At 50.2% G+C, this 17,295-nt stretch overlaps 7 protein-coding genes across 7 annotated transcripts; 3 read left to right on the forward strand and 4 right to left on the reverse strand.

Moving 5' to 3' along the window:
• Positions 1–908: 908 nt before the first annotated feature.
• On the reverse strand, positions 909–2,824 carry GIQ15_00057 (epsin-1; the record flags this gene model as incomplete). Its single annotated transcript, XM_033547474.1, has 4 exons — positions 909–2,263; positions 2,315–2,535; positions 2,601–2,670; positions 2,752–2,824. The coding sequence occupies 4 exons, from the start codon at positions 2,822–2,824 to the stop codon at positions 909–911; spliced, it is 1,719 nt and encodes a 572-aa protein (XP_033408425.1).
• A 718-nt stretch (positions 2,825–3,542) lies between these two features.
• Positions 3,543–5,334, reverse strand: GIQ15_00058 (anthranilate synthase component 1; the record flags this gene model as incomplete). Its single annotated transcript, XM_033547475.1, has 4 exons — positions 3,543–4,861; positions 4,922–4,995; positions 5,046–5,194; positions 5,323–5,334. The coding sequence occupies 4 exons, from the start codon at positions 5,332–5,334 to the stop codon at positions 3,543–3,545; spliced, it is 1,554 nt and encodes a 517-aa protein (XP_033408426.1).
• Positions 5,335–5,824: 490 nt separating this feature from the next.
• On the forward strand, positions 5,825–6,711 carry GIQ15_00059 (uncharacterized protein; the record flags this gene model as incomplete). The annotated part of the gene is made up of 2 exons (XM_033547476.1): positions 5,825–6,318; positions 6,414–6,711. 2 exons carry the CDS (start codon positions 5,825–5,827, stop codon positions 6,709–6,711), a joined length of 792 nt encoding a protein of 263 aa, XP_033408427.1.
• Positions 6,712–6,868: 157 nt separating this feature from the next.
• Positions 6,869–8,895, reverse strand: GIQ15_00060 (WD repeat protein; the record flags this gene model as incomplete). The annotated part of the gene is made up of 4 exons (XM_033547477.1): positions 6,869–6,895; positions 6,954–8,579; positions 8,641–8,789; positions 8,853–8,895. The coding sequence occupies 4 exons, from the start codon at positions 8,893–8,895 to the stop codon at positions 6,869–6,871; spliced, it is 1,845 nt and encodes a 614-aa protein (XP_033408428.1).
• Positions 8,896–10,177: 1,282 nt separating this feature from the next.
• GIQ15_00061 (uncharacterized protein) lies at positions 10,178–11,350 on the forward strand (the record flags this gene model as incomplete). Its single annotated transcript, XM_033547478.1, has 1 exon — positions 10,178–11,350. One exon carries the CDS (start codon positions 10,178–10,180, stop codon positions 11,348–11,350), a length of 1,173 nt encoding a protein of 390 aa, XP_033408429.1.
• Positions 11,351–11,938: 588 nt separating this feature from the next.
• On the reverse strand, positions 11,939–12,406 carry GIQ15_00062 (uncharacterized protein; the record flags this gene model as incomplete). Its single annotated transcript, XM_033547479.1, has 1 exon — positions 11,939–12,406. The coding sequence occupies one exon, from the start codon at positions 12,404–12,406 to the stop codon at positions 11,939–11,941; it is 468 nt and encodes a 155-aa protein (XP_033408430.1).
• A 663-nt stretch (positions 12,407–13,069) lies between these two features.
• GIQ15_00063 (leucyl-tRNA synthetase) lies at positions 13,070–16,626 on the forward strand (the record flags this gene model as incomplete). The annotated part of the gene is made up of 4 exons (XM_033547480.1): positions 13,070–13,141; positions 13,197–15,694; positions 15,754–15,952; positions 16,012–16,626. The coding sequence occupies 4 exons, from the start codon at positions 13,070–13,072 to the stop codon at positions 16,624–16,626; spliced, it is 3,384 nt and encodes a 1,127-aa protein (XP_033408431.1).
• Positions 16,627–17,295: the final 669 nt, after the last annotated feature.

Genomic DNA, 17,295 nt, shown 5'->3' on the forward strand with positions numbered 1-17,295 from the left:
CTTGGCACCACCAAACACACACATATACACAACTACAACGTCTACAGCAACAGAGTTAACTCGGCTCTATCCATGGTTCGTACGTGTGAACCCTTGGTTTGGGCGTTGTTTACCTCTGATCAACCGCTAAACGGCAGTCAATAAAGCTTCGTCATCAGCCAGTGTTTGACTTGTATCTACTTCCTTGTCGCGCACTGAGCCGATATTACAAGGAACACCCATACAGATATCTGCTAGCCTCGAAGGCAAAGACTCATCGGAGTGGAAAGGCTCGAGAGAGCATTCAGGAAGACGTCAGGTCAGAGACGTACCCACGGACAAATATACAATATTGAGCCGAATGTTCATAGGAAAGACGGGGAGCAATACTTTTAGCGCCAGCACCCTAAGATGAAACCCTAAGATGAAAACCTAAGATGGAAACCTAAGATGGAAACCTAAGATGGAAACCCAAGACGGACAGAAGAATAAATTGGAGAGACGCATGCGCCGGTATAATAGTAGTATGGAGTATAAAAGGGGAACGGGAGGAGAAGAGCCAATTTGGACATGACATTACGGAATCGAAGCAAGAGGCGAGGCGAGGCGAGGCGAGAGACAGGGAACGCAGAAGGGTTTGGGTAGATAAAGGGGGCATACAAATACGTGGTAAGGGAACCGCCTGCATCGAAAGAACGCAAAGCAAAATAAAAAACGGGCTGGCTCGTGGGCCATATCTATAAAGTCAAAATCGTACCGATGTTCCAATATTATCATATCGCCGAAATCGATGTTCGTGTATTTCGTTCATCCAACGGCCCAGGGACATAACATAGACCAGGTATACCAGAAGACCACATTAGAAGCAAGAAGCGAGAAGCGAAAATCAAAAACTACAAAAAGCTAGCTCCGTCAAACGAAGAAACGGATCACAGATCAATAAGGTTGCTGCTGCCTTGTTGATTCGGACGTCCAAATCCTTGTTGTGAGCCATAGGCAGCATTGTTCTGTTGTTGAGGAGCGCCGGTGAAATTCTGCGTTAGGAACGGGTTGTTGCCCGTCCTGGAGGCTTGGAGTTGGTTGAGCCCAGATCCAGCAGAGTTAACAAAGACACCGGGCGTGGTATGCTGAGCGGGGATACGTAGATCACCCACGTTACCAAACGTATCTTGGCCGTCGCCGGCGGCAAGGAGGGCGTTCAGGCGGGCGTGTTGTGGATTTTGGGGAGCTTGTTGTTGGTTGTTCATGGGTTGCTGTGTGTTCATGGGCTGCTGCTGTTGTTGCTGCTGCTGTTGTTGCGGCGCCTGGTAGTTCATGATAGGATTATTAAATTGGGTTGCAGTTTTCTGTTCTGCAAGGGTGTTGAGTGATGGCGGCCCAGTATTTTGCACCTGTGACTGTTGAGCTTGGGTGCGTGTGAAGGAGGATGCAAATGGGTTGTTGGAACCAGTCGGAGCTGGCTTCAGGGCGTCAGCTGGCTTTTGCTGTTGGTTCATAGCCCAAGGGTTATGGGAGCCAGGTTGAAGGAGGTTGTCCTGCTGTTGCTGCTGCGGTTGTTGCTGTTGGTGTTGGCCGAAAAGATCATTTCCATACGGGTTGCCGGTGAAGGTAGTTTGCTGTGGCTGCATCGTAGGTTGAGGCTGCAGGAAGTTCTGCTGCTGCTGTTGAAATTGCGACTGGTCGAATCCGGTTGGCTGTTGCTGGAAGCCGTTCGGGTATCCGTTTCCAAAGCCTGTCTGCTGGGGCTGGAATCCGGTAGGTTGTGAATATTGGTTGTTCAAAAAGCCCGTGGTCATTGGCTGTTGGGCGTCAACAGGGTTGCCAAACCAGTCGACAGCGCCTTGCTGCTGGTACCCTTGATTGTAGCCAGTGGGTTGCGGCTGGGCAGGTTGAGGAGTCGAATCGTCAAAGAGAGAGGCAGCATTGCTCTCCTCGAGCTCCCGTCTTCGGAGTTCTTCCTCCTCTTTACTAAGTCTGATGGCTTTGGCGAGCTCGTCATCGTCAATCTCCTTTGATGCGTTCTTTTCTCTGCGCTTTCGATCCTCCTCTGCCTCGTGTTTGCTGGCCTCAATCGCGAGCCTATATTCGGCGTCTTCTTCATCGGTGGGACGGTGAGGGCGCTCGCGTCGTCGTGGGCGTTGTGCCATATCGCCGCCCTCGATCCCTCGCATGCCATCGTCCATGCCAGCGAACCGCGATTTCCATAGTTTCCTATCGGATCGCTCGCTTCTCAGGCGCTCTTCGTCAAGAAGCAATGATGTGAGTTCCTTCGCAGCGACTCGGACTATACACCGATTAGTAGGGTTGATGACATGTGTTCTTCCTATAAACGTACCATTCTGGCCAACATCGCGCCCTTCTTCATCGATATACTGGAACTCTCGGAGAGTTTTAATGATGTACAGGTTCTTTGTCGCCCAAGTGACCATCTGTTCCGATCCTTCGTGAAGGCAATAATCCACAACCTTTAGAGATTTCAGGACGTGTCGCCAGTTCTTTCCTTTATCGTTTAATCGCTTGTCTAGCATCTCCACGATTTCGTAGAACTCGTTCGGGCTAGCCGTAGACATAGGAGTTAGCAGCTACTCTACCCGAGGGTTCTAATGGTGTTATGGACATACCTATTAAACGTCAGAGCGGCAATTTCAGCCATCTCTGTGCCCGTTGGGCCCCAAGGATCGTTGCTTGTAGCTGAGTAAATACGTTAGCATCGTAAACGCAGACACCAACAGCAAGGACACCTGTTGAAGGCATTCCACGATAGAACCGTACCATTCCGGACCTTCACCTGCACCATAGAATAGCCCTTGGTGACATTCTTCACGCTCCTCACAACCTTCGACATCCTGGCGTCAACTGTCCGGTATTATTCGGGAGCTGAACAACGTAAAAAGTAGACCGTTATATGGTCGTCCTCGCCTATGTTCACGATATCTTCAGCAGTAATGACGCTGACAGGCTATAGTTGGTTGAGGTACGGGTGGTGCGTTAGGTATCCGACGGCAAGAAGTTTGCGCCTTGAACAGCCAATTTGGTCAAACAAGTTTGCTTCCGAAGCGAGTCAGCCGGCGGTATTCCTCTCCTACACGGGAAAAAAAAAGATCAGCAAGCGTCAGTTTCAGCCATCTCACCGCGGAGGCCCATCGAGAAACGCAGCGAGATAACTTACGCAGTCGGGCCGCGGAGCAAGCTGCCAAGAAAAGATGATGCCCGCTGGTTCTTAGATGCGAATTGCAGAGGCGAACACGACGAGGCGAAAACAGCGAGGATGCAGGATACCTTGCCAGCAGCGACGGGAGGCGAACAGGGCGAGGAGCAAGGTCGAGGCAGGTATGACGCTGGCGATGATGAATTTCCGCGAGAAGAAGCAGAAGAAGAAGAGAAGAAGAGAAGGAGAGAAGTGGCTGAGGCGTGGGCGGGGTGCTGACTAAGTTCCAGCCACAGTGAATATAGAAGATGGATATATAGATATAGATATAGATAGATATAGATGGAGGTAGATAGATATAGATAGATGTAAGTAGATATAGGTAGATGTAAGTAGATATAGGTAGAGATGTACGCTATGTGGCGGCCTCCTTCTCCATGGCCAGATATCGCTCCTCGGCCCCCTTTATACACTGGATATTTGCGCCTAGCTTGTTCAGAGTCTCGACATACTCATCATAAGGATCAGAGTCAAAGACGATCCCGCCGCCGGCCTGTAGATAGGCAACGTTGTCCTTCAACACCATCGTTCTAAGCGCAATGCATGTGTCCATGGCACCGTCGACGATATCCTTCCCGTCCAGGCTGGTGCGGTTATATCCAAAGTATCCGACGGCGCCGGCGTAGACACCACGCTTCTCGCCCTCTAGCTCGGCGATGAGCTGCATGGCTCGCACTTTGGGTGCGCCACTGACCGTCCCAGCAGGGAATATGGACCGGAACGCATCGAATCGAGTCTTGTCTGGTCGCAGGACGCCGGACACCTGAGACACCAGGTGCTGAACGTGCGAGAACTTCTCGACTACCATGAGTCGGTCGACCTGGGTGGTTGCCGGGTCGCATACGCGGTTCACGTCGTTTCTGGCCAGGTCAACCAGCATGACGTGTTCGGCACGGTCCTTTAGACTGCTGCGGAGTTCTGCAGCCAGGCTTTCGTCTTCCTCGGCCGTCTTTCCTCGGGGAACGGTGCCGGCAATCGGATGGGTGATGATTCTCCTTGCTTCCTCCTTGACGAGAAGTTCGGGACTGGCCCCAACGATCTGGAAATCGGCACAGTCAATGTAAAATAGGTATGGAGACGGGTTCACGGATCGTAGATGTCTGAAGAGGTTGAAGGGGTGAAGTGTGGTCGGCCGCGCAAGTCGTTGGGAGGGAACAGTCTGGAAGATGTCGCCCTTGACTATGTGCTCCTTTAGTCTGTGGACGTGGCTCTCGTAACCGGATTGCCCAATATTCGACGTATAGACCTGGTCCGGCTTGATTGGTGGCTGTGATGGAAGAGGTACCTTCGGATCTAGAAGCGTTTGGATCGTCTTCTGGATCAAGTCGTCTGCTTCCTTGTAGGGTCCTTCTATATCTGCTTCACCTTCAGGTACATGCATGTACGTTATGACCTTGATCACCTGGAAGAAGTGGTCGAATGCAATGATGGTATCGAATAGCATGAATAGCGACTCTGGTATGCCCAGTATATCTTTCATGGGGCGTGCAGTCTTCGGTTCGAAGTATCTGACGCAGTCATATCCCACATATCCAATTGCGCCTCCAGTAAGCGGTGGCAGCTTCAGTCCAGGAACAGTGGCAACCCGGTACTGTGAAACTTCCTTCTCGAGGAGCGGCAAGGGATCGCATTCCGGGCCATGGCCGGGACCAGATAGAAGTACCTTCTTGGGATCTGTAGAAACATCAAGGTAAGCCATACGCCTAGTATATATAGACGGGGGGGTGTATATACCAGCTCCGACGAAGCTGTACCTCCCGATTGTCTCCGTCGTCGCCGCACTCTCATAGAGGAACGACCGCTTCGAGCTTTCGATCCCATTAGCCTGCTATCGCCCATGAAGAAACCGAGCACTCACTTGGCAGAGATCTTGAGGTATGCGACTGTCGGAGTCAGAAGGTCTGCCGGTATCGAAGCAGTGACCGGGACCATATTCGGCGGGTTTGGGGATCCCTTCGACTGCAAGAGAACATCTCTCACCACGTCGAGGGACGGTTGAACGGCAGCCTAGACGCCCGGGTTAGCCTCTGTCTTCTTCATATCGCCCGGAATCTCGCCAGATATATTCGAGTGGCTCAGATAGCGTCACACTATGCGTACTATGCGTACTATGACTAGCGGGGGAAGAATCATACCCTTGGAGCCATTGTGGGAGCGCAGAGCCGTACTTGATCTCTAACGATATCGCTTTATCCAACGTGTCTGCCTACGATATGGCGTATCCAAGCAAGATCCTCAGCCGGAGAGGGAGGAGTGAGAAATAACGGCGGGCTGTGGAAAAGTTACTGGAAAGTCGAATAATTGAGGCTTGTCGGATCCGCAACTCAGTTTAACTAGCGGGACCAGCCATGGGAAGGTCGAGCAGGTCGAGCTATAAATACGCGCCCGCGGCCACTCAGCGAGCGAGAAACCTGGCATCGTAAGTTAGCGGCATCGCGAGTTTACGCTTCGTCAAGTTTGCAGTTTTGCAGTTCGTACGGCTCCGTATATTGAGTGTATATACATCGCTGGCTGGGGGCTATTTACACGGCGCATGAGGGAGGTCGAGGGAATGAACAGGTCAAAAAAAAAATTACATATGCAAGACAAGACAATCAAGGCCAACGCTTCACTCTCCTGCTCTCTCTGCTCTCTGCGATGCTGTCGACAGCCGGCAGTCGGCGCATCCACTCGCCGGGATGCACGCCAGGGCTTGTCGGACCACGGTCTGGTTTAGACGTCGCCGGAATACGGGAGAACTTGCAGCTCCTCATCGATCTCAGCTCGCAGCTCCCGTCCAGCACGGTTCTATCGCCTCAGGAATCGGGTGTCTTTCGCGACTCTTGCTCCACCCTGGCGAAGGCGTTGACTGCACATACGCAGGGGCACGATGGCATACTGGCACCGCTGTCTGATTGCGCGGGAGTACTGGAGGCATCGGCGCCGTCAGAGCAGGCTGAAGAATCGGAAACTGCACGGGAGGCTCCAGGAAACGACCATGAGCTCCTGAGTATACTGAACAGCCTGACCAAAGTAAACGAGAGCTTCCGGCAGCGGCGAATCGAACAACGCCAGGTCTATGATCAGTACCAAGCGAAATGTGAGGGATTATCAAAACGTATCTCGGAGCTGGAAGATGAAGTGGACACGCTGTATGTCTAGTCGATATCCTCTAAAAAAAAGGCTTACCCGCCTTGCGCCTTCAAAAAAAAACCTTTGATACACCCAGCGCTAACAACCGATTTAGTCAGCGTGAGACGTTCAACAACACGATAGAGCTGGAATGTATGCGCGGCACTGTTTCCGGGCTAGATTCTTGGTTAGACGATTGGAAACGCCAGCATGATAGCGAGAGCCATCAAAATCTAGCATTAAAAAGGCCAGCTAAATCACGAGGCAAGCGCTCAAAGTACTTTGAGCATCTGGACAGGCTTGAAGAGCAGAGGGATGGCCTGATAGATGGACTGAGCGCGTGGATGCGAGGGTGGAATGATGCGAACGACGGATTTCGGGGCCACCCAGGAAGCTTAGATCAGAATCGATAGGGTGATCCGACGCCCGTCGACTCTTTCGCTTGTACAAATAGGTGTATCATTATTTCCTTGTCTATTGTGGGTGAACAGACAGGCGGAGGGCAAGGCGGAGTTAACCGGCTTTAATGTGTATATTAGGGATCGGGAGACTTCTTTTCAGGTTAGGCTGTTATCGCTGAAGGTTAACGATTGCAATCTACGCGCGGAACGTTAGCATGGAGGATATCAAATACTAGGGGTAGAGATATATGTACCATATTACCGAAACCGAGCGCCAGTTTCTTTCCATGACTGTCCCATGAAAGGGGGCGGTCAAGCATGGATGCATTGCCGTTGGCGGTACCATTGGCATCATCCTGACTTGATTCATCATTTGTTTTCTCATTCGGTATAAGCCAGGTCGCCATCGGTGTACCCCCCCTCTCTGCATTCCAGATAAATAACTTATCGTAGCTGACTGCTGCAATAGCGTAGCCATCGGGGGAGAACGTGGACGAAAGCGCCGCCAACGACGGGCCGAGGAAAAGACGATGAACGCAGTTTAACGTCTTTGAAACCGAATCGATGCCCCATATCTTGATTGTCTCATCCATGGATGAGGTGGCTAAAATGAGAGCAGGGTCTTTCCCTGTCCCGTTCATTAGAGGCTGGGGGTGGGATTGAGGTTTTGGGTGTGGTCGGAACTCGAGAGATGTGATTATTCCGTGGTGTGCAGATTCGAGCTTGATATCGTGACTGGGTATCCAGATGTTAGACGTCGAGGTAGAAGTTGATACAGTGGCAACCACACTCGATTCCTTCCACCGTGCTGATTTGATGAGCGTCCACGGCTCCTGGGAATATTCCTCCCAGCGGAACGTTTCGGAAAGCTCGATCTCGTTCGTGACGTGGAACCGATAAATAGCCCCGTCGCCGCAGGCGTATACTTCGTTATCTGCAGACCACACAACTTCATAGATCGCTCCGTCGATAAGATGGCTATTGACGTATTCGGTAGCAGATATCTCCTTGTCCCACATGAGCAATTTCGACTGGCTGCCATCAGAGACAGTAAACATAATCCGGTCCCCATTCCCAGACCATCGTAGCCCCGATACCAATCCAGGCATATTAGGCAGAGACTTTGTCATCTTCCCTTGCGGGCTATAAAGGCTGACAGCGCCCTCAAAATCGGCGTATGTGGCGACGGCTAGAACGTTGCCCGCTGGCTCCCACTCCATAGCGGTAACATTTGCGGCATTGGTTAATATCTCATGACCCGGTGAACTAGACGAGCGCTGCCCTGTTAGCTTCCAAAGCCCGCAATATGACTCTGCGCTGGCTCCGACCAAAAGTGAATCGCCCGGCCGCCATGCAGTTTTAGTCACATGATTATCTGCGCCAACATCCAGCAAAACGGTGTCTGTAGTCAAATCGATGGCCTTTGGAGGCGCGATTTGAACACCAACGCTCTGTCCGTTCGTTAATGTATATACGGGAGTCGGTGGTGCAGACATCCCTACATCTCCGTCGGCATCAACCACTAGTTCGACAGCGGGTGATGATGGCCGAGATGGAGATTTCGGAGACTTTGATCGAGTTCCATCCTGCTGTTTATCAACCTCCATAGGTGTGCCAGAGTTTATTGACGCATCGCCTTCTTCGTGGTCGCCGCCGTCGCTAGTTTTACGGGTAGTTTGATCATCTTGAGCGTGTCCATTTGTTGAGGCTTCGGGGGCAGATTTGCGAGATCCAACGGTCTTTGGAGACGAAGGTATGGATGGTCCCTCGCCAACTGATCCGTTGGTTGTTTCCTGTTCACCGGCTGCCTGCGGCGAACTGGGTTTGGCCATAAGAGGCCCAAAAAAGGGTGTCCGTGACTCGGGTATTATATTTCCATTCTTGGTATATCTGTGAGTAATCGAGGTTCACTAAACGTCTCTACAGTCGGGATGAACATACCTGGTCTATTGATCGTTCGAGATCATGGTACTGAAGGCCCTTCTGCACTAACGATATAAGCGCGTGAGACTGTATGTACGGTGCAAATGGTAGATTTTGTGGATCGGGATTCCATGCCCGTTGGAGCATGACAGCCGCTTCTCCATGGCCTAAGACGAGGTTTAGCTTAGTCGCGAACGTCCACTACACGTTGATTCATGTTCAAAACAAACCTGATTCCTGCAAATATCTATGCGATTCAAGCTGTGTCAGCATTCGCGAGTTCCTCTTTTTTTTTTTTTTTTTTTTCTTGCTCGCGTGGAGGCGTACATAGCGTCACGAAAGGGATGGAAGCGAAACAGGGACTGGTAACTGACCTCCATATTAAATAATTTACGTGATGAGAGGTGAGCGCGCCGCCCGCCATGGCGATGATTTGTATACCACGGTTTAGGTCAGTCGCAGATGTTCCAGGGAAAAATGAACGTTGACCATATCATAAAACACAATAAAAACTCTTGGGCGCAAAAAAAGGTTGTCTGGAAAAGGCGAACGGGGATGCAGGCAGGGAATGCGAAAAACTGCCGCCGCTAAAAACGAGCGAGGCGCTCCGAATGGTTAGGTCGAGCCTCCCCGAGCCCTACGAGAAACCGGGGAAAGCTGTCGGTCGGTCAGTTGGTAGGGCAGGCAAGGCAGGCTGGTCTGCTGGCTGTCTGGCTGTCTGGCTGTGGTGCGCGGTCAAAGAGCGCCAGACAGAAGAAACGTTGTGGAGGCAGGGTTTCGCTGGTCCTAAGGACGGATATGTTCGACGCAGGAAGTAAAACAGGGACGAGTTGCGATGCCAACGCGGAGAGGCAAGGATTCAACCATTCACGATGTGCTGATTTGTGGAGGGTTGATCACGAAGCTGCTGCTGGGCCACAAGGTTGCGCAGCGATTGTCCGGTGGAGCTTCCGGGCCCTACAATTGGATCTGGCCGTCTCGCGCAAACTCGGGATGTCGTCGGGCGGTAAGGCTCTGCGGTTTATGATAGTTCTCAGGGCGGGCGAGGGAGTTGTCTGGGAGTCGGAGAATATGGCCATGCACCGCGGTGGAAGTTCAAGATGGAGAATGGAGCGGCAGTTCGCAGTCCAGCGCGGCTTGGCGCAGCCGTGGCGCGGTTTAGCCCCTGCTTAGATAAGCGCCAGGGACGGGAGACGGCGAGGGCGTCGATGGAGGTAGACGAACGTATGGAGGGTAGACGGGCGTCGCGAAGCAGCGTAGACGGCTGGATAGAGAGGAAAGTCGGAGGTTGCAAAGAGGAAGAAAAAGAGATGAGGTTGATTTGTCCCGATCGGGAATCTCCACTGGCGTCCTTGACATATCACGTGACTGTATAAATTTTTATGCCTCCAGCCTTGAACACGAAACAAAGTAGACCAGACGACGAGACGGCGAGACGACGAGATAGACGACGAGGGAGAGACAGATGCCATAGACTACCGGATACTTCTCTCTACACGATACACGGCCTCTCGGCTTGGAGAGACGGCGGAGGTCCGTCTCCAGCTAAACGACCATGCTGCGCATCAACATCCCCCCCGTCACCCGCGCGATCCTCACCAGCATAGCGGTCCTCTTCATCCTGCACACGGCGACGAAATACAAGCACTATGCCACCGAGGGGTCATCGTCTGCCCTTGCAGTGCCGTACCTCGTCGTCGTCCCCTCAAAAGTGCTCTTCTATCCGTGGACGCTGGTATGCGCAACGTTTGTGGAACAGAACATCGTCACTCTGTTGATCAACGGAGCCACGATGTTCTATGGAGGAAAGTATTTAGAACGGGCCTGGGGCTCGAGGGAGTTTGGGAAATTCATACTCGTGCTTGCTCTGGCCTCGAACCTGGCCATGACGCTGCTCTATCTGGGCACGGCTGCGGTTCGCGGCCAGTCTGAGATTGCGTATGTGGTCACCTCTACCCGCTCTTCTGGAATCAATCTGCTAACCATCTTGCCGAGTTTTAGCATGAAGGGCGTTGGTGGTGGAATTGCGGTCCAGTCGGCCTTCCTCGTTGCGTTTAAACAGCTCGTCCCCGAGCATACGGTTACCATTCTCCGAGGCCTCGTGAAGGTGCGAGTAAAGCATTTCCCGGCTATATTCCTCCTTCTCAACTTTATCGGTGCTCTCTTCCTCGGAACAGACGTTGCATTCCACCTCAGCTGGCTCGGCCTGTTGATCAGCTGGACATTCCTCCGATTCTTCAAATACCAGCCGGATCTCTCTGGAACCTCTACGGGCGGCCCAGGCATCAAAGGAGATGCCAGTGACACATTCGCGTTTGCCTGCTTCTTCCCGGACGCCGTGCAGCCACCAATCACGTTTGTTTCAGATCACATCTTCGCTCTCCTTGTGGCAATCCGTATTTGTACCCCATTCTCTGCGGAGGATGTTGCGTCTGGGAATGAACAGGCGTTAGCGCGTGGAGAGGCTGGCCTTCCAAGCTTGTTAAATAATAACGTCCGTGGGCCGCTTAGGTCTGGAAAGAGAGAGGAAGCTGAACGACGGAGGGCCCTGGCACTCAAAGCCCTGGACCAGAGACTACAGGCTGCAAGCTCGAACAAAGGGCCACAACCACCGGTAGCCCCCTCCGCACAATCATCTCAAACTCCAGCAACAGCCCCCACGGCACCGGCAGTTTCTGCTGGAGAAACCATGCTGGGCGAAACAAGCTACACTCCTGACCGCTCTTAATGATATTCCAATGTGCCCACCCGATGTCATGAACATTTTTATGAACCAGTCAGCATTAAGAATACCTACCTTGTCCTTTGGCGCCGTTGCACTTATAAACTGGTTTTTTTTGTCCTTGTCCCACTACCCTCTATACTGCAAGCCTGCAAGCCTTTTCTTTCTTCCTACGTATATCCATTTGGCGGATATATGTTTGTACATTTTCATGCTTATTATATTTTATTACACTACTTCTTTTTTTACAAGGTTGGGCCGATGCTGGGGATTTCCTGATATTTTTCTTCCTCTACACTACAAGATATCTAATTTACTCAGCTTCCTCGTTAATACCCCTATCCCGATGACAAGAATTTTGTATTTATTTGGCAAAGGGTATTTCTGTCAAGGCCATCTGATGTGCCTAACTCTAATATACAACCCAAGAAGGGTAACCAACTAACTCCTTGCCACATCGAGCACCTCCACGATAATTCTCAGCAGCTAGCATAGATGTGAGTGTATAAAGGAAATCAATAACGGAAAGGAAACAACCAGCATAAATTACAGGATAGGGGAAGAAACATAAGCGTAAAAGCGATTCCGTGGAAATTAGTCCTCCTGCTTTTGCCTAGCCACTGCAGCCTTTGCAGCCTCCAACATAGCTTCTTGGTCCTTCTTCGCCTTTCGAACCATAGCTACTCGCTGTCGATCAATCTCGCTCTGGGCATTCAATTGCGCCTGCAGCTCCATCTCCTTCTTATCTTCTTCCGCTACTTCCACATTTTCGGCTTTTGTTGCTGATTTAAATGCTGCCCATATCTGCTCCACGTCCTTGCCTTTCACATCGATCGTTTTAACAGTCTCTGATTCTGTAGGGGGTGGAGCGAAGCTGTCGAGTGCCCCTGTTCCCGCCACAGCCGCACCATCTGCATTCTTGGCAGAGTATATGGATAATATCGCAGGCCCGGCCTCGTCGTCTAATTGCTTAACCGTCACGCCCACGCCAGGATTGTAAAATTTTAATCGGGGGAGGCATAGGCGCCAGAATCTGCGGGCTCCATGGTGGCCCTCGTGCATATTTTTGTAATATGTGAGATGGAGACGAGTAACTTGGGGTATAGTCGAGGCTGAAGCGGCGGATTGGGAGGGTAGGACCGCGGCTCCGAGGCCGACTCTGATATGTAGTAGCTGTTCATTTCAATAACCATTTTTTTTAGCTTTCGTCCAATTGACTTCTAGTAGGCCATCTTCGCAGCCATGGGGACATCGTCTAAAATAAATTCACATACCCTCTAAATGACAGAATCAACAGTTAGCAATCAGTTTGGAGTTCATTCAAGTGTCAAGGTCATGGACGTACAGCTTTCAAAGCCCTCATCCTCCGCAAGATTGAAACCATTGTGACGGAATAAAAGGGGAAGTCTCCCACGGGGGCGATTGGCGTAGGATGCAGATGCGGAATAGTAACACGGAAAGGCAGCGCAGAGAGTGTCGATATGCTATTCCTCCTTGCTTGCTTCGTCTTCGTTCTTACTCGAGCTTCTCGTCGAATTTTGGATGAGCCGGAAAAAGTAAACTCCGATTCCGATATAGAAAGACCACACGTGACCATAAGATCTGAGTCAGCTTTCGACGATAAGAAAACCCCCACATAATCTTCACTGTTGGAGTGAATTTCACCGGTATAGAACTGCGGTTTGCGAAGCTCAATTAGAAGGTTTTTATTTTATCTTCGTCAGTATGGCCGCCTCCGCCTCCGCGGCCGCTGCTGTCGCGCTTGACAGCTCGAAAAACACGTTGAAACTCGAGAATGTGAGTGTTAGCTATCCTTGCAGGTACCCCCGCTTCATACTGACCGATTTCGCAGACGGAGAAAAGAGATACCCTCATTGCCCTAGAAAAGAAATATCAGGCACTATGGAAGGAGAAGAAGATCTTCGAGGTCGACGCGCCGTCCCTTTCGGAGATTCCTGCTCAGAGTATGTCGTCGGCCGAGCTCCACGAGAAGCACCCGAAGTTCTTTGGAACCATGGCATTCCCATATATGAACGGAACTCCCCATGCCGGACACAGTTTCACTGCTAGTAAAGTAGAATTTATGACTGGAGTTGCGAGAATGGAAGGGAAAAGAGCTTTGTTCCCTCTTGGATTCCATTGCACAGGTATGCCTATCAGGGCGTGTGCTGATAAACTGGTGGACGATATAAAGAAATTCGGCAAAAATTTTGAGAATTACAAGGAGGAAGAGGAGGTTGATTCTACCCCTGCCCCAACCCAGGAAGTAGTCAAGGAAGACCTGTCGAAATTCTCAGGCAAAAAGAGCAAAGCAGCCAGCAAAGCTGTTAAATTAAAATACCAATTCCAGATCATGATGGCTCTCGGTATACCGCTTGAAGAGGTTCATAAGTTTGCAGATCCCGAACATTGGCTTCAGCACTTCCCTCCCCTCTGGATAAGGGACCTTGATAGTATGGGAGCAAGAGTGGACTGGCGAAGGCAGATGGTAACGACCGATGTCAACCCCTATTTCGATTCGTTCGTCCGCTGGCAGATGATTCGTTTACATGAAATGGGCAAAATTTTGTATGGAAGCCGATATACAATTTACTCTCCCAAGGATGGGCAACCTTGCATGGACCACGACAGACTCGATGGAGAGGGTGTTGGTCCTCAGGAATACACCGCAATGAAATTAAAAGTTAAGGAGTGGTCTCCAAAGGCGAAGGAGATCCTTCAGGGTAAAATCGAGGAGGACGCAAACGTTTATTTTGTCCCTGCCACCCTCCGACCGGAGACCATGTATGGCCAAACCTGTTGTTTCGTCGGCCCTGCCATTTCATATGGCCTCTTCAAAGTAAAGGAGAAGGAGTATTATGTAGTGACGAAACGGGCAGCGTGGAACATGGCATTCCAAGGGGTCTTCTTTGACGTTAAAAACCTTCCCAAATCTCAGGATGAGCTGCCTCCGGTCGTTGAAGCCCCTGGCTCTACATTTGTTGGAACTCTCGTCGACGCTCCTCTTTCTTTCCACAAAGATGGCGTCAGGATCCTACCAATGGAGACCGTGTCCGCCAGCAAGGGAACTGGTGTCGTTAGCTGCGTCCCTTCAGACAGCCCTGACGATTTTGCAACTATTTCCGATCTTGCAAAGAAAGCCGACTACTACGGCATCCAAAAAGAGTGGGCTGAACTCGAAATTCACCCACTTATCGAAACCCCGACGTATGGAAATCTTACAGCCCCTGCTTTGGTGAAACAACTCAAAATCAACTCACCAAAGGACACTGTCCAACTTGCTCAAGCAAAGGATTTGGCCTATACCGAAGGCTTTTACAAGGGTAAAATGCTTGTTGGTGAATTTAAGGGAGAGTCTGTTCAAACTGCGAAAGAGAAAGTTCGCAACTCTCTAATTAAGAGCGGGGATGCCTTCCCTTTCGCTGACCCCATGGGCAAAGTCACCAGTAGAAGTGGCGATGACTGCGTCGTTGCATACCTCGGTCAATGGTTCCTAAACTACGGCGAGAATGATCCAGAATGGCAAAATGCCACTCTCAAATATGTTACCGAGGGACTGAACACTTACTCGGAAGAGACACGACATGGCTTTGAAAAGAATCTTGGCTGGCTCAACCGCTGGGCCTGCGCGAGAACCTACGGCCTTGGTTCTAAACTTCCATGGGACCCCCAATTCCTTGTTGAAAGTTTAAGTGACAGTACTATTTACCAGTGCTATTACACCATCTCTCACCTCCTCCACGCAGATAGATATGGAAAGGAGCCTGGTAAACTAGGTATCAAGCCTGAACAGATCACTAATGATATTTGGGATTACGTCTTCGGCAGACGGGACCTTGACGATGGTCTGGTCCAGCAAAGTGGAATCAGCAAGGAAGCTCTTCTGACTATGAGACGAGAATTTGAGTACTGGTACCCGCTCGACGTTCGGATCTCTGGCAAGGATCTTATTCAGAACCATCTTACGTTCTTCCTCTACGTCCATATCGCACTTTTCCCGCAAGAGTACTGGCCTCGCGGTGTGAGAGCCAACGGACATCTACTCCTTAACGGAGAAAAGATGAGTAAGAGTACCGGGAACTTCCTGACACTCAGAGATGCTGTCGATAAGTACGGGGCAGATGCTACTCGTATTGCCTTCGCAGATGCCGGTGATGCAATTGAAGATGCAAACTTCGATGAGACTGTGGCAAACAGCAATATCCTCCGTATGTTCACCCTCAAGGAATGGATTGAGGAAACAGTTGCGGACAAGTCTCTCCGCACCGGTCCAGCAGACACTTTCCTAGATAAGGTATTTGATAATGAAATGAACGCATTGGCTCGTGAGGCAAGGAAACACTACGCAGAGTAAGTTTGGAAATGCCCTTCGTTCCTCGACTGAACAATATCTAATGAAAACTATTCAGCACCAACTTCAAGCTAGCTCTGAAATCTGCCCTCTACGATTTCACCGGTGCAAAAGATTTCTACCGTGAAGTGGCCACGGCCTCTGGCATGGGTATGCACCGCGACCTGCTACTCAGATATGTTGAGCTACAAGCGCTCCTTATGTGCCCAATTGCGCCTCATTGGGCCGAGCACATGTGGCTTGATGTCCTTAAGAAGGTAGGTATCCCTATACAACTTTTCTCTTAATGAATAGGTATGCTAACAAGTGACAATAGCCGGACTCCATCCAAAATGCTCGCTTCGCCGATGTCCCTGAGCCATCCCCTGGTTTATCCTCAGCTCTACTTTATATCCGCTCAACAACTTCAAATATCACTTCCTCAGAGGCAACATTCGCTAAGAAGATCGCGAAGGGAAAGACCGTTAGATTCGACCCTCGAAACCCCAAGAAGATTACCATCTTCGTCTCCAAAAAGTTCCCTGCATGGCAAGATAAATATATCGATCTAGTGCGTGAAGCTTTTGACGCCATCAAGCTGACCATAGACGATAAGGGACTCAACGCCAAGGTTGGGAAGTTGGGTGAAATGAAAAAGGCCATGCCGTATGTTCAGGGGTTGAAGAAACGCCTCATCCAAGGTGGCGAGAAGCCCGAGGAAGTGTTCAGCCGTGAAATGCCATTTGACGAAGTACAAGTTCTCAATGACATTGTTGGAAATTTGAAGAAAGTTACGGGAGCCAAGGAGGTCGAGATCATCGCTGTTGAAGAAGGCGGAAGTGCAGGAACCAATACCGATGGCCAGAGAAAGGAAGGGTTGCCCCATGTCGCGCAAGGTGCAGTCCCAGGCCAGCCCAGCTTTAACTTTGAGAATATCGAAGTTGCTGCATGATTGCATATGGATACCAGCCGACTTAAGGTTATTCTTTTGTGAGATTTCTCTTTTTCTGTGCCATGTGGTAGTTGAACAGTGAGGATCAAGGGTGTTCGCTAGAGAGAATTAGTGATCATTTTAAAGAATTTAAATCGAGGCACAAAAGAAGGTTCAAGATTAGAACAAGGTATCGCTATGTTCCAAGCTGGCTAGATGCCTTGATAGAGTACGGAGGCACTATGTATTTATGGAAAGGATGTAGAGGGGAGATGATTGAAAGAAAAGAATGAAATCGTGATAATAGTTTAAGAGGGACATTGAAATATACATCCAAGTAAGAAACAATATAGCAGAAAGCCTTCCGTGGAGAATGAGATACAGATCTTTCCCAAAGTTCCCTGTTAAAAGGGACCAGTAAAAAGGACCAACAAACGGGAATATCCCATACCTTTTGAAAAGACGATAATAACGCCGTCGAAACTGATAAGAAGAAGAAAAGAAAAAAAGGGCCACAAGAGCATTAAACAGATACCTAGAAACATAAGTCTAATCTGGAGAAGAAAAACCGTCCCATGGTAAACTTTTTTAGAATCCCACCCTTTCCGTCCTTCTGTAGGTCATGTCAACGAAGACATTGTAAAAAAAGACAAAAAATAAACGAGATTAAGGATAAAAAGGTAAATGGGG

Source organism: Arthroderma uncinatum, assembly GCF_011692745.1.
Source record: "Arthroderma uncinatum strain CBS 119779 chromosome Unknown scaffold1, whole genome shotgun sequence".
NCBI lineage: Eukaryota > Fungi > Ascomycota > Eurotiomycetes > Onygenales > Arthrodermataceae > Arthroderma > Arthroderma uncinatum.